This window comes from Pempheris klunzingeri, chromosome 23 (genome assembly GCF_042242105.1).
Source record: "Pempheris klunzingeri isolate RE-2024b chromosome 23, fPemKlu1.hap1, whole genome shotgun sequence".
Classification (NCBI taxonomy): domain Eukaryota; kingdom Metazoa; phylum Chordata; class Actinopteri; order Acropomatiformes; family Pempheridae; genus Pempheris; species Pempheris klunzingeri.
The window spans coordinates 5005307-5029561 of NC_092034.1; the positions used below are offsets into that span (position 1 = coordinate 5005307).

General features: G+C 42.5%; 1 protein-coding gene across 1 annotated transcript in view; it reads right to left on the reverse strand.

Annotated features, from left to right (window-relative positions):
- Positions 1 to 15755, reverse strand: part of arhgef40 (Rho guanine nucleotide exchange factor (GEF) 40) — a 33789-nt gene extending 18034 nt beyond the window's left edge. Inside the window, exons 1-15 of the mRNA XM_070855196.1 lie at positions 15618 to 15755; positions 13241 to 13330; positions 12388 to 12495; positions 9075 to 9360; positions 7403 to 8555; positions 6895 to 7133; positions 6621 to 6803; positions 5879 to 5993; positions 5163 to 5256; positions 4953 to 5039; positions 3964 to 4080; positions 2949 to 3047; positions 2704 to 2855; positions 1545 to 1683; positions 938 to 1057 (exon numbers count right to left, since the gene is read on the reverse strand). Of these exons, the coding sequence (XP_070711297.1) occupies positions 938 to 1057; positions 1545 to 1683; positions 2704 to 2855; positions 2949 to 3047; positions 3964 to 4080; positions 4953 to 5039; positions 5163 to 5256; positions 5879 to 5993; positions 6621 to 6803; positions 6895 to 7133; positions 7403 to 8555; positions 9075 to 9360; positions 12388 to 12495; positions 13241 to 13330; positions 15618 to 15755 (3120 nt within the window). The remainder of the gene's footprint in view (positions 1 to 937; positions 1058 to 1544; positions 1684 to 2703; positions 2856 to 2948; positions 3048 to 3963; positions 4081 to 4952; positions 5040 to 5162; positions 5257 to 5878; positions 5994 to 6620; positions 6804 to 6894; positions 7134 to 7402; positions 8556 to 9074; positions 9361 to 12387; positions 12496 to 13240; positions 13331 to 15617) is intronic.
- Positions 15756 to 24255: the final 8500 nt, after the last annotated feature.

Genomic DNA, 24255 nt, shown 5'->3' on the forward strand with positions numbered 1-24255 from the left:
TCGGCAGCTGGCACGGACGTCTTTGGCTTTCGATGAACAATACATGTTAGCTCAGGATGTAAGGAAAAAGTAACCTGTTACAAAAACTATTTTAACCCTTTAACGTCCTCACCAAGAAAAAAGCAATGAAAAAATTTATTCTTTATATATTTTATTTCCTTGGGGCACTAATTACAAAAATCAATGTTTTTTTAAGAACAGACCCCACATTTTTTGAAATATTGGTTGAGATGTCGTAAGTAAAACATGTTTTCAATAAGATATAGTGAGTCAAAATGTGCTCTACCATATGGTTGAGCAGAAGGTTAAAGGGTTAAAGCCACCCCGTGTAACATCTTCTACACAGACACCACTTTGGCCACAGGTAGCGACGACGAGACGACGAGACGACGAGACGACGAGACGGCGAGACGGCAAGACGGCAAGACGACGAGACGCGCAGAGAAGCGTCACCAAAGTGACTCGGTACAGTGGTTTCCTTCATTCACCAATGTGCATTTCAAATTTGTTTGTATGAGCTGACATTAGCCACAATAAGCTACTGGTCACACTGTAAGGCTGTAGCCAAAAAACCTTCACAGTTTAAACTAAACAACACTGATTTTTAGTGCATTTCGTTTGTAAGAGAGAGAAAATGTTTTCTTTCTTATCTCGAATGTCACATGGTCCTGCAGTAAAGCCAACATTTTTTATGTGATCATCTAATATTCACAACTATTATATCAACAGAAACATGAGACAGTACATTTCTGATACCCCCCCACCAAAAGGCCAGAGTAAGGGATTTTAAATCCTACACGCAGTGACTTTAATTTCAACAATCATGCTGTGATTGTGAGCCAAGTGTGTTGAAACCGTATATTCTAACGTAAAAACTATGCGCATATTATGCTGTGATTTACATGTGATTTCAAAAACACCGAGGAGCAACACTCACGTTGGCCGTCTCTCTGAATGTCTTGAATTTCTGCTGTTTGAGCGAGAGTCTGCTGAGGGACAGAGGAGGGTCCTTGTAGTTTTCCAGCTGCGACTGGACTTGCTCAATCTCCTTATCACACTGGGATGTGAGACAGAAAGGGAGAGAGGAGTGAGAAGAGGGCGCAAGACACTTAACGTACCTGGGGGACAAAGAGAGGGAGATAAGGAAGGTGAAACCCCGCAGAGGAGAGGAAAGATTTACATGGAGAGGACAGAAATAGGAGTGAGACTGAAGATGGTTGTGTGTGTGTGTGTGTGTGTGTGTGTGTGTGAGACAAGGGAATAGATTAAGAAGAGGCATATTTTAGACAATCACTTAACAACAGCAAATCAGGGAATTTTCACCCAATCTCTGTTGGGGAGAGAGAGGACGGGTGGAGTCATCTCAGATTTTAAAATGTGATGACAATGAATGAAGAGCAGTGAGCTTTTATTATATTTTATATATCTATTATCCTACAATGGCTTTTGAACACATTCAGAAGACACAACCGCAGCTGACAGTCTTTTAGGTTTGTGAAGTGAGAACAAATCCGCGCTCTCCTTCTTCTCCCCCCCCCACACACCTTTTCCAGTTTGTCGACCAGCCCCGCGAGTCGCCCCAGAGCCTCCAGGTCGCGACCTCTTTGGTTGGACACCCGGACGAGCCGATGGAGGGCGTCATCCACGCTGTCGTAGAGATTAGAGGTCGCAGCAAGAGCGGCCCTGATGGGACAAAAGTCAAGAGTCATCAGGGAATCGCACATAAACAGTGTTTCTTCTAATTTCATTTCCTCTAATTCAAATTGTAATTATAGTGATTTTGTCATATTTGCCATAGCCAAGAATCACACATTTGGGCTGGTAGAAATGATATAATTAAGAAAAACAAAAAGCCTTGCAGACCAACTGTCAGGCTAAAAAGAAATCAAATTAGCATTTAGCCTGTACTCGGATTTGGCCTCAGAGTTGTACCCACTAAGCCAAAACTCATAACTGGATAAGAAGAACAGCTTCGAACACAACCGTCCTCAAGATGTAGTCGGGCACAAACAAACAAACCGCATCGCTCTGTCCTCCGTTTGATGTTAAGTTCGCTTTTCTCCGTCAGCTGGTTTTCATTTTTTGGCTGAAAACAAACATCTTTGTTTTTACAACGAGGAGTATTTTTAACCTATAATTCATCTTGACAAAAAAAACAACTCTGAATGAAATACAGGAAGTGGGAAGGGAAAGGACATGCAGATCCTTGTTCTGCCCCTCGGGACCGAGCTGCTTGTGCGGGGTGGTTTCTACATGTCTGAAAATTTGCCCAATTAGACCTGCTGCGTTTGTCATGACGTCTTTATATTTAAAATAGCCCTACTTTAATATGCCTGTGTCTAATGTATATTCTAGTAGGATGAAATCTCATTAGTATCATAACAAGGAGAAATCTCTTGAAGTATATGCAGAAGCACACGCTGCTACTTTAAATAATGACAGTAGACTTCTAAATCTGTCTTTTAATATATTAGCCCATGTAGTGAATATTATTATACAATTCTTTCACTTCTTTTCATAATGTTGATCAAATCCTATAATATTGATCAAGTAACCAAACTTCTGTGTAAAGTTAGTTGTTCTTATGCTTGGTCCTATTTGTGAATGTAAGTAAGTTGGGAGACAAAAATAAAAATATGACAACATAAGAGACCTCAAAAGCACCAAAAGTGCAGCACAGTATAAAAATTAGGCGTCTGGTACCTGCAGTCTGGTGACTTCTGTGCTAGTCCAGACGAGCTGTTGTTCAGTCCAGCGAGCCAGGCCCCACCCCTTTGCTGTAGTTCGGTTAATCGTTGGTCGGCCAGGACGCTCGCCATGAGCTTCCTGTGTTTGTCGATGCTCAGAGGAACAGCCTGATGGAGAACAACGTGCTTGTTAATGTTTCTTTCGGGGGAACTTTTTGGCATCGATCACCCTTGACAGCATGTCATGTCCGAGGTCTGTACCTTGATGTTGTCTGGCATTGGCTCAGCGTCCATAGACTGCAGAGCTTCTCCAAGGAGTGCAAGGGCGCTCTCACAGCGCTCTGTCAGACTCTCCAGGCTCTGGTGGGTAAAAAGTAAGAGTGGAATCAGTGATTTTGAGATTAGTTTTTTACTTATTCCATCAAATTCACTTAAAACACAACCAGTAAATGAAGCAGACACAGTTTAGTTTATGAGAATGTATTGAATCACTTCTTCCCTTTCTATTTCTTCTAAGTCCATGAGAGAGGTCAGAGAATGAGCAGAGGACAGGGAAGTGTTTCCAACTGTTTGGATAAAGCAATGTAAACTGTCTGGGAAAAAGCCATTAAGAGAATTTCAGATCTGCTGAGACCCCCTTTTCTTGATTTATGCTCCACTCGCAGTTCATTATGAAATCATCGACGGCCACCGCATAACTGCCCATTCCAGCCAACATCCTCTTATCAGTCTATCGTCCTCTCCAAACTCTAATTTCTCATACGGTACTTTAAAGACTCTCTATACACCATTCAAAACATTAATATGGCATTAAACAACTATTTGCTTTGTGAAGGTACACCGGAGTAATGGTGAGCTGTTGTTTTCTTGTTCTGTTGTTTGTTATGGTCAGTGGGATGGCTGCATGTTAGTGCATGGGACTCTGAGAAACCGAGCCAAAAAACGAGTCAGAGCTGCTGCTCAGAGACAGACTCAGCTAAGCTACTGAGCTAACACAGCAGCACAGAAGCTAAGAGAGGTTGTCAGTCAGGGGTTGTGTACAGAACGAACAAGAACGACCAAGAGACACGGCTGAGGAGTCGTGGCAGTGTCAGAATTTTCCTAATTTTCCTTAAAACGACTCTAAAGCACACACAGGTTAGTAAATATGGCCACCTCAGCTGATTGGACCAAGATAAATAGAAAAAGCTATGGAATATGGAGAAATTTGGGGGGAAAAATAAGAGGAAAGGAACAGGAAATCTGTTTATTTCATTTAAAGAGACAAAAAACTCACTAGTCTGAAGACCAGCCAGTCTGAGTGACAGTGGGTGAAGTCTCCGTCCATCTCTTTGGGCAGCTGTTGCTTGTCTACATATTGCTGAAGTACCGCTGTTCCTCGCACCGTGTGCATCTGGACAGAATAGGAATGAGATTTTAGAAAATAAGGCAAAAAAAACATGTAGTCTTGGAATACAAACTTTTATCTTAAGCATTTGCAAATCCCTCTATTTCATATAGACTTAATGAAGCTGAAATATTTTGCAATGACGTCTACAAATAAAGACTTTCAGCTTTCTTAAAAAGAAAGAGTTGATAAAGCAAAAACATGTTTTATTACTTTTATCATCTCCATTTATTAATTTAACAGCAGAAATAAAAACAATTACAACCAAACAACAAAAGGGACCAAAGAATGTGTGGTCCAGCTTTTTTTTTTTCGAACAGTGTTAACATCTTTTGGGCGGGATTTCCCTTTAACATGCAATGGTTTAACGCTGCCAGGTTGAAACACAAACCACATGGCAAGAAGAATTTTCTCATGCAGCGTGTGCAAAGCAAAGAGATGAATTACCAGTCAAATGGGGGTTATTTGCAAACTCTAAATGTGCCGCATGTATGGAAATAAGGTTCATTTAGATTCAAGCGAAAAGTGAATGTGTGCTGTAGCTATAATAAGACCATCTGACATGCGTCAAATATTAGCAAGGAACTGGAAAAAACATTTCGTATATGAGCTGTTCTCCCTGTCGTTATGATAATAGATGATGGAGGTTGAGGAATTTTCATTTTGCTAATGTTTTCCTTAACACTTTATCTTTGTGGTTTTGGCAAGTTTTTATAAGTTCCATGTGGGTGTTCTATCTGCATTTTAACATTAAGACATTATTACACCTAAAGGAAATAAAACTAACTGAATTAGAGAGAAATGAACAATTCTATCCTGTGTGCATGCATGCGTGTGTGTGTGTGTGTGTGATGTAAACGTAATTTGTATGAGCTCACCTCTGCTCCTTCCAGGTTATGAGAAGGAGACTCCTGCTGCTCTTCCACCAAAACCAGAACAGATCCGAGACCGCCGGGAACCAACACCTGGAACGCACAAAAACAACACGTGTTTGAGCTACTTCTTCACATCTGCAGGCAAATTAGAGCACACAAGCAAACATTTAGCACGTTTGACTAACAACCTTTTTTTTTTTTTTTCTGTCTCACCTGGAACAATTTAAGCGCGGAGAGGCAGAGAGCGGAGGGTGGAGAGCGTCTGCTGTCCATTAACAGCGTGAGACCTTTTTCTTTGGCTGCAGGCCTGATGAGGATGGATGGACAGGGGTGAATTCAGGGTTAAAGCAGGAGCAGTAGTTAGAAAAGAAGCGCTTTATTCTACAATGAGACGAATGGCATCTGCTAAGCCAATCACAAAGCTTCCAGGAGGGCGGTTACAGGGTCAGCTATACTTCATATCATTTCTTCCCAATCCTGTCATGGAACTTTGGCTCAGACTTGCTGTGAATAACAGGCGAGTTGTGATTGTGTCTGATAAACTGGAACGCCCAAAGATGTTTGTTAAACTGGTAAATCAGTTTGTTATGGTTTTCTCTGCTTTCTGGCACATGCTCCTTTTTTTAGCCCCACCTTTTGCTTACATTTGGCAAGGTCAGCAAAAAGCAAATCAAGTCAAACATAATTATGAAGCGCTCTTGGCCGAACAGGTTTTTTTTTAATGAGTGATGAAACAAGAAACAAATGACACAAGCCCAAATATAAACACTGAAGAACAAGCCAATTGTAGATTTTAAGATAGTGCAGCCACAGGTATTCTGAAAGTGTGATATCTAGAAACTTCTGTCTGTCTGAAGCCAACTATTAAAACCACTGACATGTATCTCTGCATTCATTTTGTGATTGCAGTGGGAGGGAAGCAGACTTACCGAGTGATTCTGTGGTAGCAGGCCAGGATCCGGGACATCTCCTCTGCACAGAAACCCTCTTCTGACACATCCGTCTCTGTGACAACAAGAGCACGTCCCAACCTGTCCACTGTACCTGTGGTCGTAAGCATCAAGCACTGAGAGGGAAACTCAGGAGAAAGTTCTGACATGCTGAGAGTACAACATGCTCCATGTTCAAGGATTTGGCACTACAGTTCCCATAATGCTTTGGGATGCAAGCAGGTAGTTGCATAATGTTGCCATAAAGTTAGTCAGTTATCTGCGGGCTACAGCTTGAGTCCAGTTTTTAGTGGATAATTGTTTACAGTTGGTCGAATTTGCACCATGACAACTCATGCTAAATTAGCTATTAGCTGTTCCTGTTTGCAGTTCCTCTTTACACTGTAACCATGGATACTGGATCACTTTTAAAAGTGAATAAACCTATTTCCAGAAGTGACGATTATGAGGCAAGAAGTTATGAGGTTTGTCTTTTTTCTAGGTCTTCTAAGTGGATTTATAGACATTTTCTATCAGTGATGGGCATCAGAGGTATTGGAAGCCCCGTAAATTATAAATCACACTGAATCTAATGTTATGTTTATGTGTGTATGGTCAGATTGGACTTATGACTGACTCTGATAAGCAGATGCGAAGGGCTAAAGCACTACTAGGACCAACAAACTATAACAATAACAACAAAGTCTCACATCTACAAGACTGCCCAGTAGGAGCAACTTACCTGTCAGCTTTAGCTTCCCTGACTGCAGAAGCTCTGCGTCCAGCTCCCTCAGCAGGGGAGGCTCTTTAGATGCAACACCATTTAGTTGGTCAGGACATGTGTCTCCTGTCTCCTCATTCGAGTGGTTAAATAAGGATGTGCCTGATTGGCCATTGCAGACAGGCAAAGATTCAGCATCCGTCTCTGTTGAAAGGTTCAAAAGTTATAGTTATGGGTTATTTTAGGACTTTTAGGACCAGGATGTTTATGCATTAACATTCAGTTGTCTTCAGACCTGCACTGCTTTTCCTTGTGTCGTCCGTCCCCTCATTAGTTGAAGGTGGCGCTCCATCAGGTTCGTCTGCCTGGTCTCTTTGCTCCAGTTGGTTCTCCTCTTTGATTGGCAGCTTTGTCAAGGCAGAGCAGGTGGCGGGACTTGGTTGAGCAGCTTTACTCTGCTGTTTGGATCCCCTCTGGTGCGCTCGACCACCAGACCTAGCCCTGCCTTTGGCCCCCTTTCCCTTCCTTTTCCTCCTGAAGACAAAGCACAGGAAAGCACTAATGAACTACGAAAGAAAGTCAATAATCTGCATCACTTCAGAAATGACATTGTTTGGACATAATGTCCTTTAGAATGGCTTCAGAAGATGTCTTTAGTACCATCAGTTTCACCCGGACACCCTCTAACTTGTGCGCAGAGTTTGCACTAACATGCTACTGATCTTGTACTTTCATATGAATGTGTGAAAATGAAAACAAATAAGACGAAGGAGTGTGGCATCCCATGAGAAACACATCTGTACCTTGGTGCTCTGAATCCTGCCGTTTTAACTTCCTTTCCTCTGGGACATACTCTGTCCTCTGTCTTTCCGTCATCCCTTTCTTCTGTCACCTTTGGGTTACACGAACTCTTCATTTTAGATTCACTTTTGATAGTCTCTCCACTTTCTAGAAGGACAGTGAATGGTCTCTCTGGTGCATCTGATGTTGGAGTGGTGGCATCACTGTCTCCGCTCAGGGGTTTATCTGTATCCTCGAAAACAGAGTCCGAATGAGAACCGTGATCTGAGTGGCCCTCTATAACATGCCCGACTTTGTGGTTTGTCATGTCATGGATTTCATTTGTGACCAAACTGTCGCCACTCTCTGAGTCTTTTCCTCTGTGGTTGTCTCTGCACGGCTGTGTGAGGCTATTGCTATCTCTCTCCTTGCCTACGCCAGGCCTCCTTTCGTTGAACGGGCCATCAAAAAAAAGCCGCTGGCTTTCCAGGCCCTCAGAGTCTCTGCTTGTTTTATCGCCATCATCAGAGTCGTGGACAGAAGAGGCGTAAGACCGCCTCCCTCTGCCAGGTTCAGTGACTCCTGGTGGAGGCCGAGGTGGTAAAATGTCACTTTTTGGGGTTACCACATCTCTTCTGGCCCCAAAAACAGATCGAAAACTTCCTGACCCTTCAAATCTCCCATATCCCCAAGCTTTCCCCTTCCGGAGTTTGATGGCTTTACCTCTTCTGCACAGCGGCAAAGTCTTTGTCTTACAAATTCCATGCATCTCGAGGTATCTCTGCCTTGTGTCAACCCCTCCATCAGGGCCCAATCTGGGCTCCAACAGCTCCACATAGTCCCCGTCCAGCTGAGGGTGTCTCACTGTCCTCCCAAGCCCATCTTCACTTCGCCTTCGCCGGGGAAGCCCGTCCAAGCCGTCTGGTGGTAAACCATCATCTTCTTCCTCATCCCAGGACCAGGAGTCTAGTTCTCCAGAGGATGAGCCACCCCAGCCCCCGAGGCTGCTGCCCCCCTCACTGGGCAGGCGGTCAGATAAGGGACCCTCCTGGTTGGACATCAAGCCAAGCTCTTCAGAGGGATCGTGAATGAATTTAGGGTAGACGACCTCCTTCCACGGAAGTCGAACCACACCATCACATGTACTGACCAGGCAGGTGTCAAGTCCTCCTCCAACTGTGCAAAGATGAAAGAGGACCAAGTTTATGTCAAGTTGACCTGTATAATGAGGGTAAACACTTGGCAAAAAGAAGAAGATGCCAACATAAGCTAAACAAATGGGAAGTGGAAACAAAGGTTTAAATTTTTGCTGCCTGTCTTTAGCTGCTATTAGGTTCTTCTTATCACCCACCATCTGCTGACACCCATATATCTCTCCCTTCTCCTGTTGCCTTTCCACATTCCCTGGGTCATAAACTGCACACATCTGTTTCACATCCTCTGGTTACCCTGCTGTCTTCTCCACAATCATTACTTACTGACATTACTAGCTACAAAGTGTTAATTCTCACCTAAAAACTTAGTCTAGTTTAAACCATAACACTCTTAACTGACTCTTAACCTGAATTACCAAATATTTATGATCAGAAATTGATTAGAAACAACTGCTTTTCTCTGGTGGCTTGGCTAGTACAACACTTTCTTATGTTTAGAATAACAAAATATCAATGGAAGTACAGGACATCCTTTCCTCACCTTCTCTCTTGTGGCCCCGTTCTTTGTTGATGCTGTGCAGCCATTCAGTGGTGAACACAAGGGGGTGCTGTGACTCGGGTACCAAGATTTCCTGAACGGTGCGCCCCCCAGGAGCCAGACATTTTAGGGCGAGCCGAGGGCAGCGCGTAGAGAAGGGCACCACTTGTAGATAGAAGTCATTGCTGCGTAGGAGCCTCCAATCCAGGGTGGAGAGCTGTACGACCACCTTCTCGCCTAGACACAGAGGCCAGCCAGAGTGAAGGAACAAGCAGCCCAGGTACTGAGACTGCAATGACACGCAGAAGAAGAAACAGTGAGGCAGAGTATGTTGAATGTATAAATAACAGTTAGACCTTCATCTGCATTGTGTGCCAAGTCTTCTCTCTGTACCTCTTTAGGCTCTGTAGTTTAACAATCATGCACAATCTTGCATCCCCATTCACAAACTGCAACCCGCATGAGCAAATCTGAGCCTGCCTGCACGGTTTTGTTTGGCTTAGTTATTCTGTGAGTCGAATTTCTAGAACTGATACCACACCAGTCAACAGTATTCACTAGCTCTGCTGGCCAAAAGCCAGCACCGCATAGAAATGTCAGACATGTGACTCACACAGTGTTTTCTAAAGTGTAAAAACGCTTAGTTGGCATGACACAGTGAGAAGACTCTGGATGGCTGCAGAGAGCCAGTGTGAGTCAGACAGACACGTGCAGATGACCAACTCTTCCCAACAGCCAGCCACCGTTCAGTCAACTGTTTCAGAAGCAGAAAACCCATCAAGACACTGTGTAAGACTGAGAAAACCTAAATCAAGCACACTAAAACAACATGGGTCTAAATATAGAAAATCCCCCAATGAAGCATTTACTCCAGAACTTCATGAAGTTAGGTGAAGGAGAGAGGGCCCCTAGTGTGAACCGCTGCACTATCAATCAACTGATCTGTTGAGGAAGAAACACCTTAGTCCAAATGCTATTCCCACCTTAATCAATCCTGTGTCAAATCTATATCCTCTCTCCTGCAGCCTGAGGAATAAAACTCATCCAGAACCTCTCCCTGCCGTTCCCAGTCACGTCTATAATCGACTGACACAGAGCTGCTCCCTCCCCCCTCCATATCCTCCAGACTCACGAGACGTGATCAAATTATATTCCTAACTCAACCTCTCGTCCATCTTCCCTTTTCTACCTCTCCGTCCCTTATTTAATTTCATCCCTTTAAGCCTCTCTTCTGTCTCTTTTCTTGCCTGTTCTAGCAGAGTGTCAGGGAAAAGTCTGATCTCTGTCAGGGTGGATATTAGCATAGAAAACCATGTGTGACTTTTCCTCTCTTAAAAAGTTTGTCTGTTTTGAACCAGTCCACATTCTGTGTCCTCTCCCCCTCCAACCTCCTCCTAATGCTCCCTCAATGCTCCCCAGTGTTTGCTCCCTCTTGAGCACCTACCACTTCTCAAAAATTCCTCAATCACTCTACTATAGTCGCCAACCTCCAACATCTTCTCTTTTTTCGGGCGCATGCGCACGCAAGCACTCAGGCATGGTGAATGAAAGCCATGTTCATTCTCTTGCTCGACTCCCACCGCTTCTCTGTTACTCACTCTCTCTTTCTCTCACAGCAGTAACGCACTCACATATGGAAGAAATTATTGTCATGACTCACAGTCTAACTCCCGTCCCAGGCAGCTCCACTAAGCGACAATGAAAACATAGTTTGCTCACAATGCCAGTGCATGTGTGCGCGCAAGTCTGGGGAAACTGTAAAGGGAAATATGAGACAGCTCTTAGCCTCCCAGCTTGTGCTAAACAGTGTGTGTGGTTTATCTTTGTGTGTGTGTGTGTGTGTGTGTGTGTGTTGGAAAGTAAAATTAAAAAAAATGCTGTTCAGTATAAACCAGTTAAGTACATGGTGCATCTCATTTGCTGTTTGTCCTGTTCTGTGTGTGAGGGCACAAAGTGGACGCTGCATGTCTGCACACTGTTTGCATTATGTTTCCTCCAGCATACTGTTTCCATGCATCTGCTTTGTATATGTGGGAGTATGGCAATTACAGCCAGCGCTCTTTTATTTATCTTTTAGTTCACTGCATTTCATTTATCTCTGTCGACTTAGTGGAGCTTCCAAGGCAGGAAACCACCCCTTTTGTCTGCGTGTTACAGCGGCTGGTAAATCTCAAATTTCACCAGCCACTTTCACTAATTTTACCAGCCATCTAGAGTTTTAGAGTAGGCTCGACCCTCCACAGTGTAGTTAGTAACAAGTAAAGGGTCACACATGTGGCAAATTAGAAATGCCTTGAACTTTCCTTTGCCCTGGTGACACTATGTCATCAGGTACTGTGATACTGGACTGAAGACTCGGCACTTCGACGTAAGGCATAAAAACAAAGACTTTTTGAGAGACTGACATGACTTAACATTTGTGAGCAAAACATTCCAGTCATGGCTTTACCTTAACTTCACATCAATGATCCCAATAATAATGCTTGTTTTAAGACTGTTTGTGACTTGTCCTGGACTTGTGCTTACAGAGAAGACCTATGAATTTCGGAACTTGACTCAAGACTTGTCTCAATTGACTTGAGGCCTGACTTGAGACTTGCATTAGCAATAATTGAGACTTGACATGAGCTTGTCATTTAGATTTTGAAACTTGACGTAAGTCCTCTCAACTGAGAAACTGAAAAGACAAAAACAAGTCAAGCCTTAAGAAGTATTCCTCAGAGGAGAAGACTTGACTTAGGACGTTTTGACTGACCTGAAACTTGACTTGAGACTTGCTTAGGCAAGACATTATTCATGACTTGAACATTTCCCAAAAGACTTAAAAACAAGTCACCTTTTTGATGATATGGAGGTCTTGTGACTTGACTCAGGTTTGAACCTTAGAGCTTGAGACGAGACTGGAGACTTTCATTGTGAAGACTATTGACTTGACATGGATTTGTTCTTCATAACTTAACAATTGAACAAGTGAAGCCTCATGACGACTTGTGACTTGACGCCACCAGCACCTTGATAATTGTCTTGGATTTGTCTCAATTGACTTGAGTCACTCGAACAACCCCTTCAGGTCTTGACTCAAGTCTTTGTTTGACAGGACTGGTTAGACTTGACTTGGACTGGTTGCCCCAGAGACATAAAAACAGCTCTTCTAAACATCTACATAACAACGACTGGATGACCATCTTCACCAAAGGAATCAAAACAGCTGACAAATTTCTCACGCTATACTCTTTGCATTTGACAGCTGATTCTGTTTCTGATTATACAGCTATGTGTGTGTTCTCAGCCACAGTGTTTGCAATTTGGAACTCACACAGGCGTGCTGCTGGAGTTTGTGCAGGAGGTGCTTGGCAGGAACGAAGTAGTCCAGGAGGTAGCGAAGACTGTCGTGCTGATAGGTCGACTCCAGGACTGAAAAGACCTGGACATAAATGTGAAAAAGGGGCAAACACACTTGAGTTAACGTGGTTGTTCACAGTGCATTGGAGGATTAGATGCACAAAATAAAATGCAGAAGACTTTACATATCAGTGCTGATTGGGGAAACCATTTAATCTCCAGAATATCAGCTTCACATGAACTAAGAGCCTCCTTTGTTTCAGCTAGACCCCTTTGCATTTTTGAGTGTATCCAATGGATTTTGAAAGGGTTTCATTTGCTCAAGAGTGGAAGAATTTCCTCAGCCCAGACAGCATGTAATCAGAAATTAAAACACGGGGTTGCTTCATTTCATCCGCATCATCTTACCAAGCAGCTTTCTCCATTGCAACATGAGAAGCTACACGGCAACTTGGAACAAGCCGGTTACCAAATTCCCATACATGCAAAAGCATGAACAGTTTTGTCTAGTTGGCTTTTTCTTAAAATAAATTCTATAACTTAAAAAACAGAAGCAGTGTGTAGTTTTCAAGTCATATCAAGCTCCTGCTTGGAGGAAGAGGGTTTGGCTATAATTGACCAGCTGGCTGGACTTTGTTTGTGTTGGCTTCTGGCAGCAGTTTATATCTGGGGAAAGCCATGTTATCTGCACGTAACACCGCCTTCCCCTCATATTCCAACATGGCTTTATCGTTTAATTGGATCTGCATTATTTATATTCCTCTGTTTATTGCTGTTAATATGCAGGTAGGAATAAAGGTGTGTGTGTGTGTGCTGGTGAGACCTACCTGGGAGAGGAGGGGTGGTGCCGTGCTCTCAAAAGGAGGATAAAGCGATGAGAGCGCGCCCTGCACGCAATCCTCCATTGCCTCCGAACCCTGAGAGAGACGGTAAGAAAGGGTTAATCCTTAACCGGACGCTGAATCAACTCTAATGTCTGTGTTTGTGTTTAACAGTTGGGTTGTCTCACTTTTTGCTGACACAGACACACACACACAGATAAATATACACACATATTCTACTTTGAACTTCCTGTTGTATGGTCTGGGGAGTGTCAAACATTTCCTCCAAGGCCCAGTTAATGTAAGAACCCCCAGAACAAAAGAGTCAAAGCACTGCAACATGTTAACTCCCTCTCACACACACACACACACACACACACACACACACACACACACACACACACACCATACATGCATGCACATTTGCATGCATATTCACACACACACACATCATAACACTGGGCCGGCCTGTGAGGTGGAGGGTGACGGAGCAGTGCACGCAACACATACAGTGTTTATTTTTCTACATTGACCGTTGGCATGGCAACCTGCAACTTTTTTTCTCTCCCTTTTCCAGCTTTTCTCTTTCTCTCTCCCTCACTTCACATTTCCTCCCAAACCTCCCATCTGCCTCTCTCCCCCTTTACCTCAGTTTCATCCCCCTCCCAGCTCTTATTCTCCTCATCTCCTCTTTTTTTTTTTAACCCAACTTTCTTTGTTTCACCTCCATCCGACTCTCTGAATGTCATCTGACAACAATTACATTGGGATTCTCTTCAACAGTCGGCATATTGTGTTGAGTAACTACAACAGCCGAGGGAATGGATAGAAAGCCGTGGGAGAAAACCCAGGATGGGAGAACAGAGTGTACGGAAAAACTAAAGGGCGGCTAGCGAGAGAGGGGCCAGGAGGGAATGAGCTGGTGGTGGAGTGGGGGTTCATGGAAGAAGACCTAGGTTCAGCAGCGTTTGAAAATGATTTTTTTTGGTTTGTTTTTGTGTGCAGAGGGGGTTTGGGGTTAGCCACAGAGGAGGATAGAATGAGCATTACAAACAAGAAAGTATTTGTATTAGAGACAAACTGTAGTTTTCCTGTGACTAAAATCTTATGCAACGTATGCCCTAACAAAGTAAATTCAACAAGTCAGGCATCCAAACTAAGTTTGAAACAAATGTTGAGACTTATTTGCAATTGCTTTTTTGACCCGAGTCTGAAGGAGAGAGGGAGAAAAATGGAAATGTAGGCACAGAAAAGTACAAACAGTTGTAGGGAGGAACTGAAAAAAAGGCAATGGCCAGTAGGGGACTGAAAACTAAGGAGGAGAAAGTCTGAGACTTGTAAACAAAGCAAAACACAGATCTACAGTGGAACTCTGGTGGGATACCTGCTCTCCTGAGTTTGCTCAGGGTCACTCACAGGAGATGCTAGGCTCTGTTTCCTAACTATTCTCTTGGCTGCAAGGCAAATTTTTCAAGTGTGACTTCAGCTGTTATGGCACCAAAAGCAGAGTGGCACCCCTGGGCTCAAATTCTCGATGCGAGCTATACAGCAACTGTAAATGACAAAACCTCTGTAAATTTTGCTTAACTCAGCTCAGTTTTTGAGAAGCAGAGCAGCTCTAAGGTCACAATGGCTTTTTAGTAAACAGAACCGCTAAATCCCTATGGATGGTTTTTGGGAAGCTGCACATAAAATGTTCTTCTTGACAGAACATGGGTCTACAAATCATTCTTAATTCATCTTGAAAAAAAAAATTTGCTGCACAATTCCTGTTTGACAGAAGTTCATATCACTGCACTGAAAGATATTCTTTTATTGTGAAAAACAAAGCAAGACTTCTAAGACCAACACTAGATTACATGACTATCTATGGTGGACATTTTTATTATTTAGGGCCCATGTTCAGACTGATGACCGTCTTACAGACAAGTAACTGTAAGTTTGTGTAGAGACAGCAAGATGAGTGTACATCACCGATACAGGAGGAGGTGTAGACGACGGTAAACAACAGTCTGTCGGAGAGCATGTTGTAAAAGGTGTAGTGGTTGTAAAAGAGCCTTCTGGCTCACTGACAGAACATACTGAGTCTAGTAAAAGCTCAGCAGGGGGGTTCAGGGGATGCAAGGCAAGCCAGCAGGAACTTCCTCTTAGACTAAAGCCCTTCTTAAAGCATCCCACAAAACTTGAGTTAATTCAACACAACAGTAAATTAAAGCAGAAATTAAAACACGACAGTGGACCGACACTGATTTCCTTTCAGTGTCCATTTTCTCAAAGACAAAACTGTTAATGTGTCATCAGACTGTCTGTAAAGGCCAATCGAAGTGTGTGAAAAGCTCCTGTACTTTCAACTCTGGGAACAACTCTGCAATTTGAGCCCAACTGGCTCAATAGAGCCCCTCAGGATCACATATGCAGCTTGTGCCAGAGAGTGCAACTCAGTGAACCACTTCTCAAGCTTCATCACTTGAGTGTCGGTACAAATAGGCCACTCAGGTTTGGAGAAGTGTCCTAAAATCATGTTTATACTTGTTAGCGTCACAAATTTCTCACATTTAGACTGGCAGATAGCTAAACTCCATTCAGCTTATTTAGTGACAAGCTAGCTAGCCTGCAATAATATTTGGCTTGGATGTGTGATGTCCAATTGTATGCCACCAGCACCTTTTCCCCCCTATTTTTCTTCCGCTCAGTGTTTAACTGTGTTTGCATGCCTGCACGCACAACTTTCAACGGGATACGACTGCTCAAATCCAAAGAGTGAAATTGCAGTCTGATGCCACGATCACTCAAATACACTCTAATGTCTAATAGAAGGAAGCCAATAGTGCGGCAGTTACTCCACTAAACCACAAAATCCTTGTAAAAATGTGAATATCTCTATTTTCCCGTAAAAACCAGGGTAATGTGTTGGCAACACAGCTGTGTCGTGTGTTTTTTCTGAGTGAGGGGTCAAGTAGATTCATGTACACTTCGCTCCTGTCTAACCTACAGCTACAGTAGCAGTGCATTTAATGCAGTTAGTCGCTCCACTTTCCCATCACAGACCCATATGTGCTCGTGAAACAAAGCAGCCTTGAAATTGTAAATTAGATTTCCTTCCAGACTCCAAGACAGAAGAAAACTCTCCTGTAAAACCTTGTGCCTCATCAACAAGGGGCTAAAGGTGTAACTCAGTTACTCTTCAATCGGATACTTAATGCTAATCAACTCGCATGTCTTATTCATTGTTAATCACTTTGGACAAATCTGCACGAATGAAGTAGAATATCATGCAAATGAATCTGGAAATAGAGGCTTTGTTTTTATATACAGCACATTTTCCCACAAATGCCACTAGAACTATCTCCAGTGTCCTCTGGAGAAGTAGCTGTACTCACATTATCACCACATAAAGCCAAACTAGAAAGATGACGAAGAACAGATCTGAGTTAGGAGCTTGACAAGAAGCATGTTAGTTCATTTAAGGAATGCTAAGAATAGCTTTCACAAGAGAAGGGCACGACTGTCCTGAAATGTTCTAGAGGTTATAGACTTCTTTTTACGTGATACCTCACTGCAGCTAGTGCATGTCTGTCAAAGCACTGCCCGTTTTTCATGGAAATATTCAGAAGTGAGGGTGGTTTTGTTGTTTTAATGCAAAGTCTGTTCGATCTGAACCTGCATGCAGCGTCAATTGTAACACTGCACTGATTTTATGAAAAAGATTTTATGATTTCACCAAATGCATAGTCTATGGTGCACCTTTAAATATTTGCACACAGAGAAAACTGTCTAAAGATCAAAAAACCAAACATTAAGTGTTCCTTTATGGGTTGAGAAAATTCTCCTGCTTCTTCAGCTAAATTAACAGCTGGGTTCTGGATTTTGCATTTCATCCAATGCATTCGGCCACTTTTGCTCTGCACGCCGACTGTTGCTCAAATTGGTCAATACCAGTTGGACTACAAACGGAAACTACGATGCTTCTGATCACAAAATGTTGTCCCTTGTCGGCAGATTCTGCATTCCCATGTTGATATCTGCTTATAGAGATGAGACATGTATTGGCATGAAGCTGAAAACAACTTTATTTATGCAAAGTTATCACATAACAAAAGTTCCATTATGAGGACTGCATGATTAAAACTGAGCTTTCTCCATGACAACCGTGTAAACTCCATCCAATGTGGAGGACGGTGAATACTAAGTGGACCTTCACTTTTTTTTCAGTCAAACAATAAAAAGAGTTTTACTACTGATCCCAAGCTGCTCTACGACTGCAGATCTTGTTGTTCTGCCTCCTAATTGACAGATCAGCTTTCACCTGCTGTTCTGGCTACGTACAATTACAACATGGGCGGCAACTGCACATGCAGACGTCCTCTCTTCAAATCTACCAATCACAATGTCACGCGTGACATCTTAGTCACTTGGTCCACTGTTATTTTCAGTCTGTGGTCAATAAGTCACCGGAAATGTCTGTATGTGTGAGTGCTCATGAGGCACATAGAGTGTCAGTGAGGACAATCGGTGTGGATGAGTGAGTGTCGTCCTGTTTGTGTCAAATATGGACACACGGCACAGAATCAGAGTATGTCATTCTTGCGTCAGACTTCCTGTCTTTCTCCCCTGTGCACCGACTGAAAAGGAAGAGGGCAGTGGTAGTCTTTCACACAGATTGGCACAGAGGGAAAAACAGACAGAATGATAGACATCAAGAGGAAAATAGAGTGAGTGGTGATAAAATTGAGAGGACAAAGATAAAGAAATAAAGTGGATTTGGTATAAAAAACAGCACTTGAAGCGTCCTTCATACCTGTCCGCTTTATTGAAGTGTGAGTGAATTGAGAAACAGATTGAAAAAGAGACAGAGTGACGGACGAATTCAGAGAACCAGACAGACCCAGAGAGGCCGAGCGTTCAGACAGAAAAAGGAAAAGAGAAAAGAAAGAGGAGGAGGCTGACCAGTGGGAGAGATCGATGGGAAACAAGAGCAGCAGCAACCATGATAGAAACCAGATGTAGACCCCTACAGTACAAGACGGACAGAGGAATAGAGGAAGAGATATGGAGCAGAGAGGAACTCAGAGAAGGTGGGGGTGATAGAAGATGACATGATTAGGGGAAAAAATGAGAAAGATGCAGACGAGAGAATGAGGGAAAAGAAAAGAGGGGAGGTGAAGAAAGGAGACTGGGATAAGAAAGAAGCAGCCAGACAAAGGGAAAGGAGGATGAAGGGGAAGAAAGAGGAGAGGCCTGAGACTGATTTCCTCTCCTAAATCTTCCTGTAATCTAACCTGACCTACAGTAGGTCAAACAGCTTGCAGGGACTTTTTTTTTTTTTACAGATTGCTTTAGACGACGTAAGTGCTACAGTCCGTCACTGAATGGAGTAAAGGCCAGTTTCACAGTAGATATATTGTGCAAGACAGCACATGAATGTGACAATTGAACATGGAATTTGGTCACATTTATTGGTGCTGTTGGTCGCAGGTAGCACACAGTGGGTTTATCAGAGCACTCACACAGTTTTTGGCCATGGCATAATCGTCGACTGTATAGAAGCGGGCAGTGTAGACAAAGTGGGCACAGCCACTGATACAGACTGGGGACCGCCGTTTGGAAGCCTTGAGTTTCGCCCCCGTGAAAAGACCCGTTTCACCATCAGAATTTGAATTTTGATGGGAAGTCTAGATGAGCTGCACAATTAAATCAATTTATTCCCATTCATTATAGAGGAGGTTTAACAGAAAGTTAGCCGACTCGGCAGATCCGAGATGCTCCATGGGCCCAACAATGCAAAAGATCTTTTATACCGGAAGCCAAACATTTTTGACATCATGGGCCACTGAGAAACTTTCGTAGGAACGAACGGAGCCCCGCCTCCAACGCTGTATCCAGCTGTCTTTGTACATTCATGGCTTCAACACAGCATGATGTTCATTTGGTAAATTGTGGTCCCATTTAGAGGAACATAGACCATAAAGCAGGGTATGATTTGGTGGGACTGACCAATCAGTGAACTTACACTTCAAAAAAACGCTCCAAATAAACCAAGTAGCTGACGGCCTTCAAAACAAGATGGCGGCGCGCGTGAAGCTAAACTCAAGGCTGCAAAATGATGGTCTACCAACCAATGGGTGATATCGCGATGGCTACATCCATTTCTTATGTACAGTCCATGCTTGAAACTAGCACCTGAGACCATAAACTCATAAACACTATGTTGGATTATAGGGCAAAATAAAATGATTGGGTGCCCAATGAATGGGTCATAGGTGGCAAATCGCTGTGTGTAAATGTAGCCATCCTCAGTCTGTATGCACTGTACAGTATATGTCAGAGGGTCTTAACAATCACAGGAAACGGTTAATGAGAGATTTCTGTGATTGACAACATTGCTGACCCTGTCTGGATTGTTCTAGTGCTGTTATCTCCACCCACCTGGTGCTCCAAGCATGTTAGAATAAACACACACAATCATTTGCTGTAACTTTCAGGCATTTTTTCCCCCCCAGTCTGTACACCGGCCAGACTTAAGCACTGGTATATCCCATTAGCGTTTCAAAATCAGAGCTCACCAGACAGAGGGAATGGAAATACCCTCTGCCACATATTCTTGGCAAAGAAGCACTGATCTGCGTGTGTGGGTGTCGCTGTGCTGTATGACTCTGTTTGCATAACTGTTTGCTGATGCATTTTAACACCTATGTGCATGCGTTGGCAGCCATGTTTATCCCTGAGCGACTATGTGTGCACGCATTCATTCCCCAAGTGTTTTGGGACACATGTTGTTTGGAGGGTTATTTATTTGCTTCTGTTAAAGGGTTAAATCCACTCTGTTGAGCCTGGTGTTCGAGGAAAAGTTCAATTTCTATACATTTATAAGTTTATTGGTGCTATATTAGCTCTTCATGCGTACATCTGTTACCGCTTTCCACCCTAAACTTTCCCAACTGGTTATAGAGGAAGATGAAACTGTACTGCACATGTTCTCCCTTCCCTGAAGTCCATGCCATCCCTTGTTCCCCCTCTTTCTCTCTTTTTTCTTTTTCTCTCTCTCTCTCTCTCTCTCTCCCCTTTTCTCCCAGGTCCAATGTGGAAAATGCGGCATCACTGAAACCACTGTTGCTGCTCTCCAAGTCTCCTAAAATAAAAAAAGTAACCCTACCCTCCTCTTTTATTCCGCTCTTTCCCTCTCCAGCTCTCCCTTTCTCTCCGCTTTCTCTCCTGCCTGCCAAACTGCTCCACCCTGCCCAACACACAGAAGCGTGAATATAATCCAAATCTCTCTTAGCTCTTTTCTTTCTTCTTTAATCTAATTTGCCTCCCTGTGTGTACTGCATGCCCCCGCCTGACTCATCTCTATGCCTCTGAACGTCAGTGATCGGACCAGGAGTGGGTGGGAATGGTAAACAACATCCCCAGAGATGCAACAGAGAGCTCTTCTGGCTTTTTTTGTGACTCCCTTCTGCAAGTCAACCACAAACATCACCGACGTCACACAACTCAAATCATGTCACATAACTTGCTGCTGCTGGGACTAGACAGCTTTGCATGCTGCGAAGTGAGCGTTCTAACTGCTGACTAAACTTCAGATCAAAGGCACGCCTTTATGGGAAGCTAATGATTTAAGCAAAACACACATAAAAAGTGATGCTGTTTTGAGTTTTTGGAACACATATTCAAGTCTGGGTGTTTGTAAAATGTAAAAGTATCTCTATCAAGCATGTGCAAATCTTATAAATATACGTTCAAGTAGGTTTAAACCTGATAAAACCTAACTTAACAATGATAAAAATGAAAATAGACTTGAGGATACATGCACTTTGAGGCACTGAAGAAGTTTGGAATCTTTTTGTGGCAAACCTGCCAGAACCTGAACAGCATCAGTGTCTTTTCCTTATTGAAGAGGTAGATTATGTGAAGCATTTTCCAGACAAGCTTGAGTTGAGAGAAGGGGGACTTACCATGACTTCAGTCTGGAATTCCTACATAGTCCTCAGCTCCTTTCCTGCATTTGCTTCCTGTGCGCATTCTCCGCAAAAACTTTCTCCCCTCAGATTTGTCACCAAACAGCCTCCATTTCCTCCTCGGTCAGATTTTACGCCTTCAAATGTGTCTTTATGAGAAACTTCAGCGTGTGAGGACGGTCCTCCTCTCTTCTTCTCCACTGTGTTTCCCAGCCTGGGAATGTCCGAGCTGCATTTTTTTTTTCCCTCCCCTCCTCTCCCCTCCCCTCCCCTCCCCGTCTGCCCGGCGGTCCCACGCACTCCCACCTCCCTCCCTCCCTCCCCCTCCTCCTCTCACCTAACAAGAGCTCCACAGTCCCTCTCTTGCGCTCAAACTTTCCATTTTCCCCCCCAGAGTAACTTAAATGAATAGACAATGAAAAGCCGCCACCCCACCCAGGAGTAATTGCAAAAACAACCTCTGATCTTTTATTGTTCGACTATTTGGTTAAACTGTACGTTCTTTATTCTCAGTGGGAGATAATTAAGTCGATGCGTAATTTAGCTGAATTAGATTTTTTTTTTTTTTTTTAAAAACAGGGTTGGAGGTGTTTCTGTGTGTGTATATATTTATATGTAGTCCTAAATGTCTTCGCCAGCACGCCAAATTACATTCACAAAATGCTTATTTTTAGCAGAATGGCTTTTACTCCGCGACAACACTGAACCTGGCCTTTTGCCACTCATCTGATATGAAAGTAAGGTTAAAGTTCCTAAAGTCCTTTCTCCAGTTATTTAGTATGGCACTTCCACAACATTAGAAAACATACAAGAGACATTATTCTAAAGGATGGCTAAAATTGATGCAGCAGAGGTCGAGATATCCTGACTTTAACTCCCTAGTATGGATCCTACATTTCCCATAATGCAACTGTAACGTAATGTTTTGTTAGACTCCTCTGTTTTCATATGCGGCCTCTTTAAAGCTATTTACTAAAAAATACAACAGACTGATTTATACCAGGAGATACATTACTTGTGATGTTGATTAAAAGTGTCTGAGAATACAATTTAAACAGGCAGCATCGAAATGAAAAGTTACATTTGCGATATAATTACTGAGTATCAGATCTTATGGGAATCATTTGGTAACAAACCTTCTATCTACTCATGTTGAAGGGAAGATGTTCCTTAACTCACCAGTGTTGCATCATACAGGGTGTCTACATGTGTCTGCAAGTTGAATTTAAGACTTTTTAATGCCACCATTTAAATTTAAAGTCAATTTTGCAATAAACATAAACATCAAATGTGAAAATATGATCATAGAAATATGTATAATGTTGACTGGTTGGCTTAAAGAACATTTCAAAAAATTGTCCTTAACCCTTTCATGCATGAATTATGATAACCTCAGTCGGGATTTTTTTACCAAGTGTTTTTATTCATCTTTAGGCACAAAAAACAAGGTTTGAACTGTTTTAACCCATATTTTATAAAGATATATTCACATGTCCAGTAGTTTAAATATAGCTAGTCATGCATGATGTACAATTCAGTGGACATGTGATTAATCACAATTTCCTCCTAATATAAAATCAATACTTGGAAAATTTAGCAGTTGCAGGACTCCTTAGATGTTACTTGATGTCACCATTTCTTACCTGCAAGGTTGTTGTTTTTTTATAGAAGGTTTTTTTCTTCACTTGCAATGGCTTCCCACTGGGTAGCAGTGTATGAGATGATGCAGTAGCTTCCACTGTAGTTGCTGATGTGCAACTATGCCATCAAAACTCATGCATATACAAGAAAACAGCTTTTGAATAGCTGCACACTGTAGTGACCTCTATGCATGAAAGGGTTAATGATATTAATCAGTACAAACACTTTAACAGACATTTTAAGACTTCTTAGGGAGCCTGTGGCTGCCCTGTAAGAACTGTCATTTTGGCACAAGAGCATAACAAAGTGTGTTTAAAATGGACTTTACACTGTTATCCATGTAAGCCATGCGTTAATGCCATCCAGTAGACGTGCAGTGGAGAAACGCGGACATGATGGTGATAGATCTTTCCTAAAGTCACACTAAAAGCTTAAGTTGCCATTACTCACTTTTACTGCTTCACTGCTCCATAACTGGTTACTACACCACTGCTAAATTTACCCTCTCTGGTTCGAGTTCAGGCCACTAACAGAGAAGTTTTAAACATCTGTTCAACAGCGCCTTCACATGTTTGCTGTGTGATATTGCAATAATGGAAAAGAACAGGAGCTTTCTGTGAACAGAGATGATCTTCTACTAGTAAACTTCTTTGTTTAGTTATTATTCTATTTCCTAAATTACATGAAATGAATAAAAACAGGTGAAGGCAAACACTTCACCTCTTCTCTAAATCTCTTCTAAACTGAGTATTGTTCTTAAGTTAGTTTTTAAACACACTGTTTTTCCATTCATATCATTCCACTCCTTGATATTCCTGTCCATACTTGTACATTTCACATTTTATTTTATGATACATAGTGTAGATATTCCGTAATGTAAATATTCCATAGTGTAAATATTTATTTATCATCACAACACATGTTTATTTTGCTATTGCTTTATTTTCCAATGTTGCTTTTATTCACTGTTTCTTGTCTATTGTTGCTGCTGTAACATGTAAATTTCCCCCTATGGGGGATCAATAAAAGAAGTCTAAGTCTAAGTCTAAGTCTAAAGTCCAACATGGGCAACAAGATTCTTACTGTGTATAGATATGTGATATATTTTTTTAGCTTATTTTTTGGATTTATTATTTCACCAAAAAAAAAAATGTGGGTGAGAGTGATGGTGAAGAACTGAAAATTCAGCACACACACACATCTGGCAAAGACTCCTGGCAAGAATGACAAGAAGAACCAGGTAAATCTGTCCAGTCCCACCTGTCCAGGGTGTGAGTGTCCCTCCTGCATCTCTAGCTACGTTCACATTACACTCTTTATTCACACTTGGCACTTGTGCAGCTCATTTAAATGCTCAGATGTGTGTCTTTTAATGGTTCCTCTGTGGAACTGGGCCTTTCAAATTGTTCTGAATGGTGGAGCCAT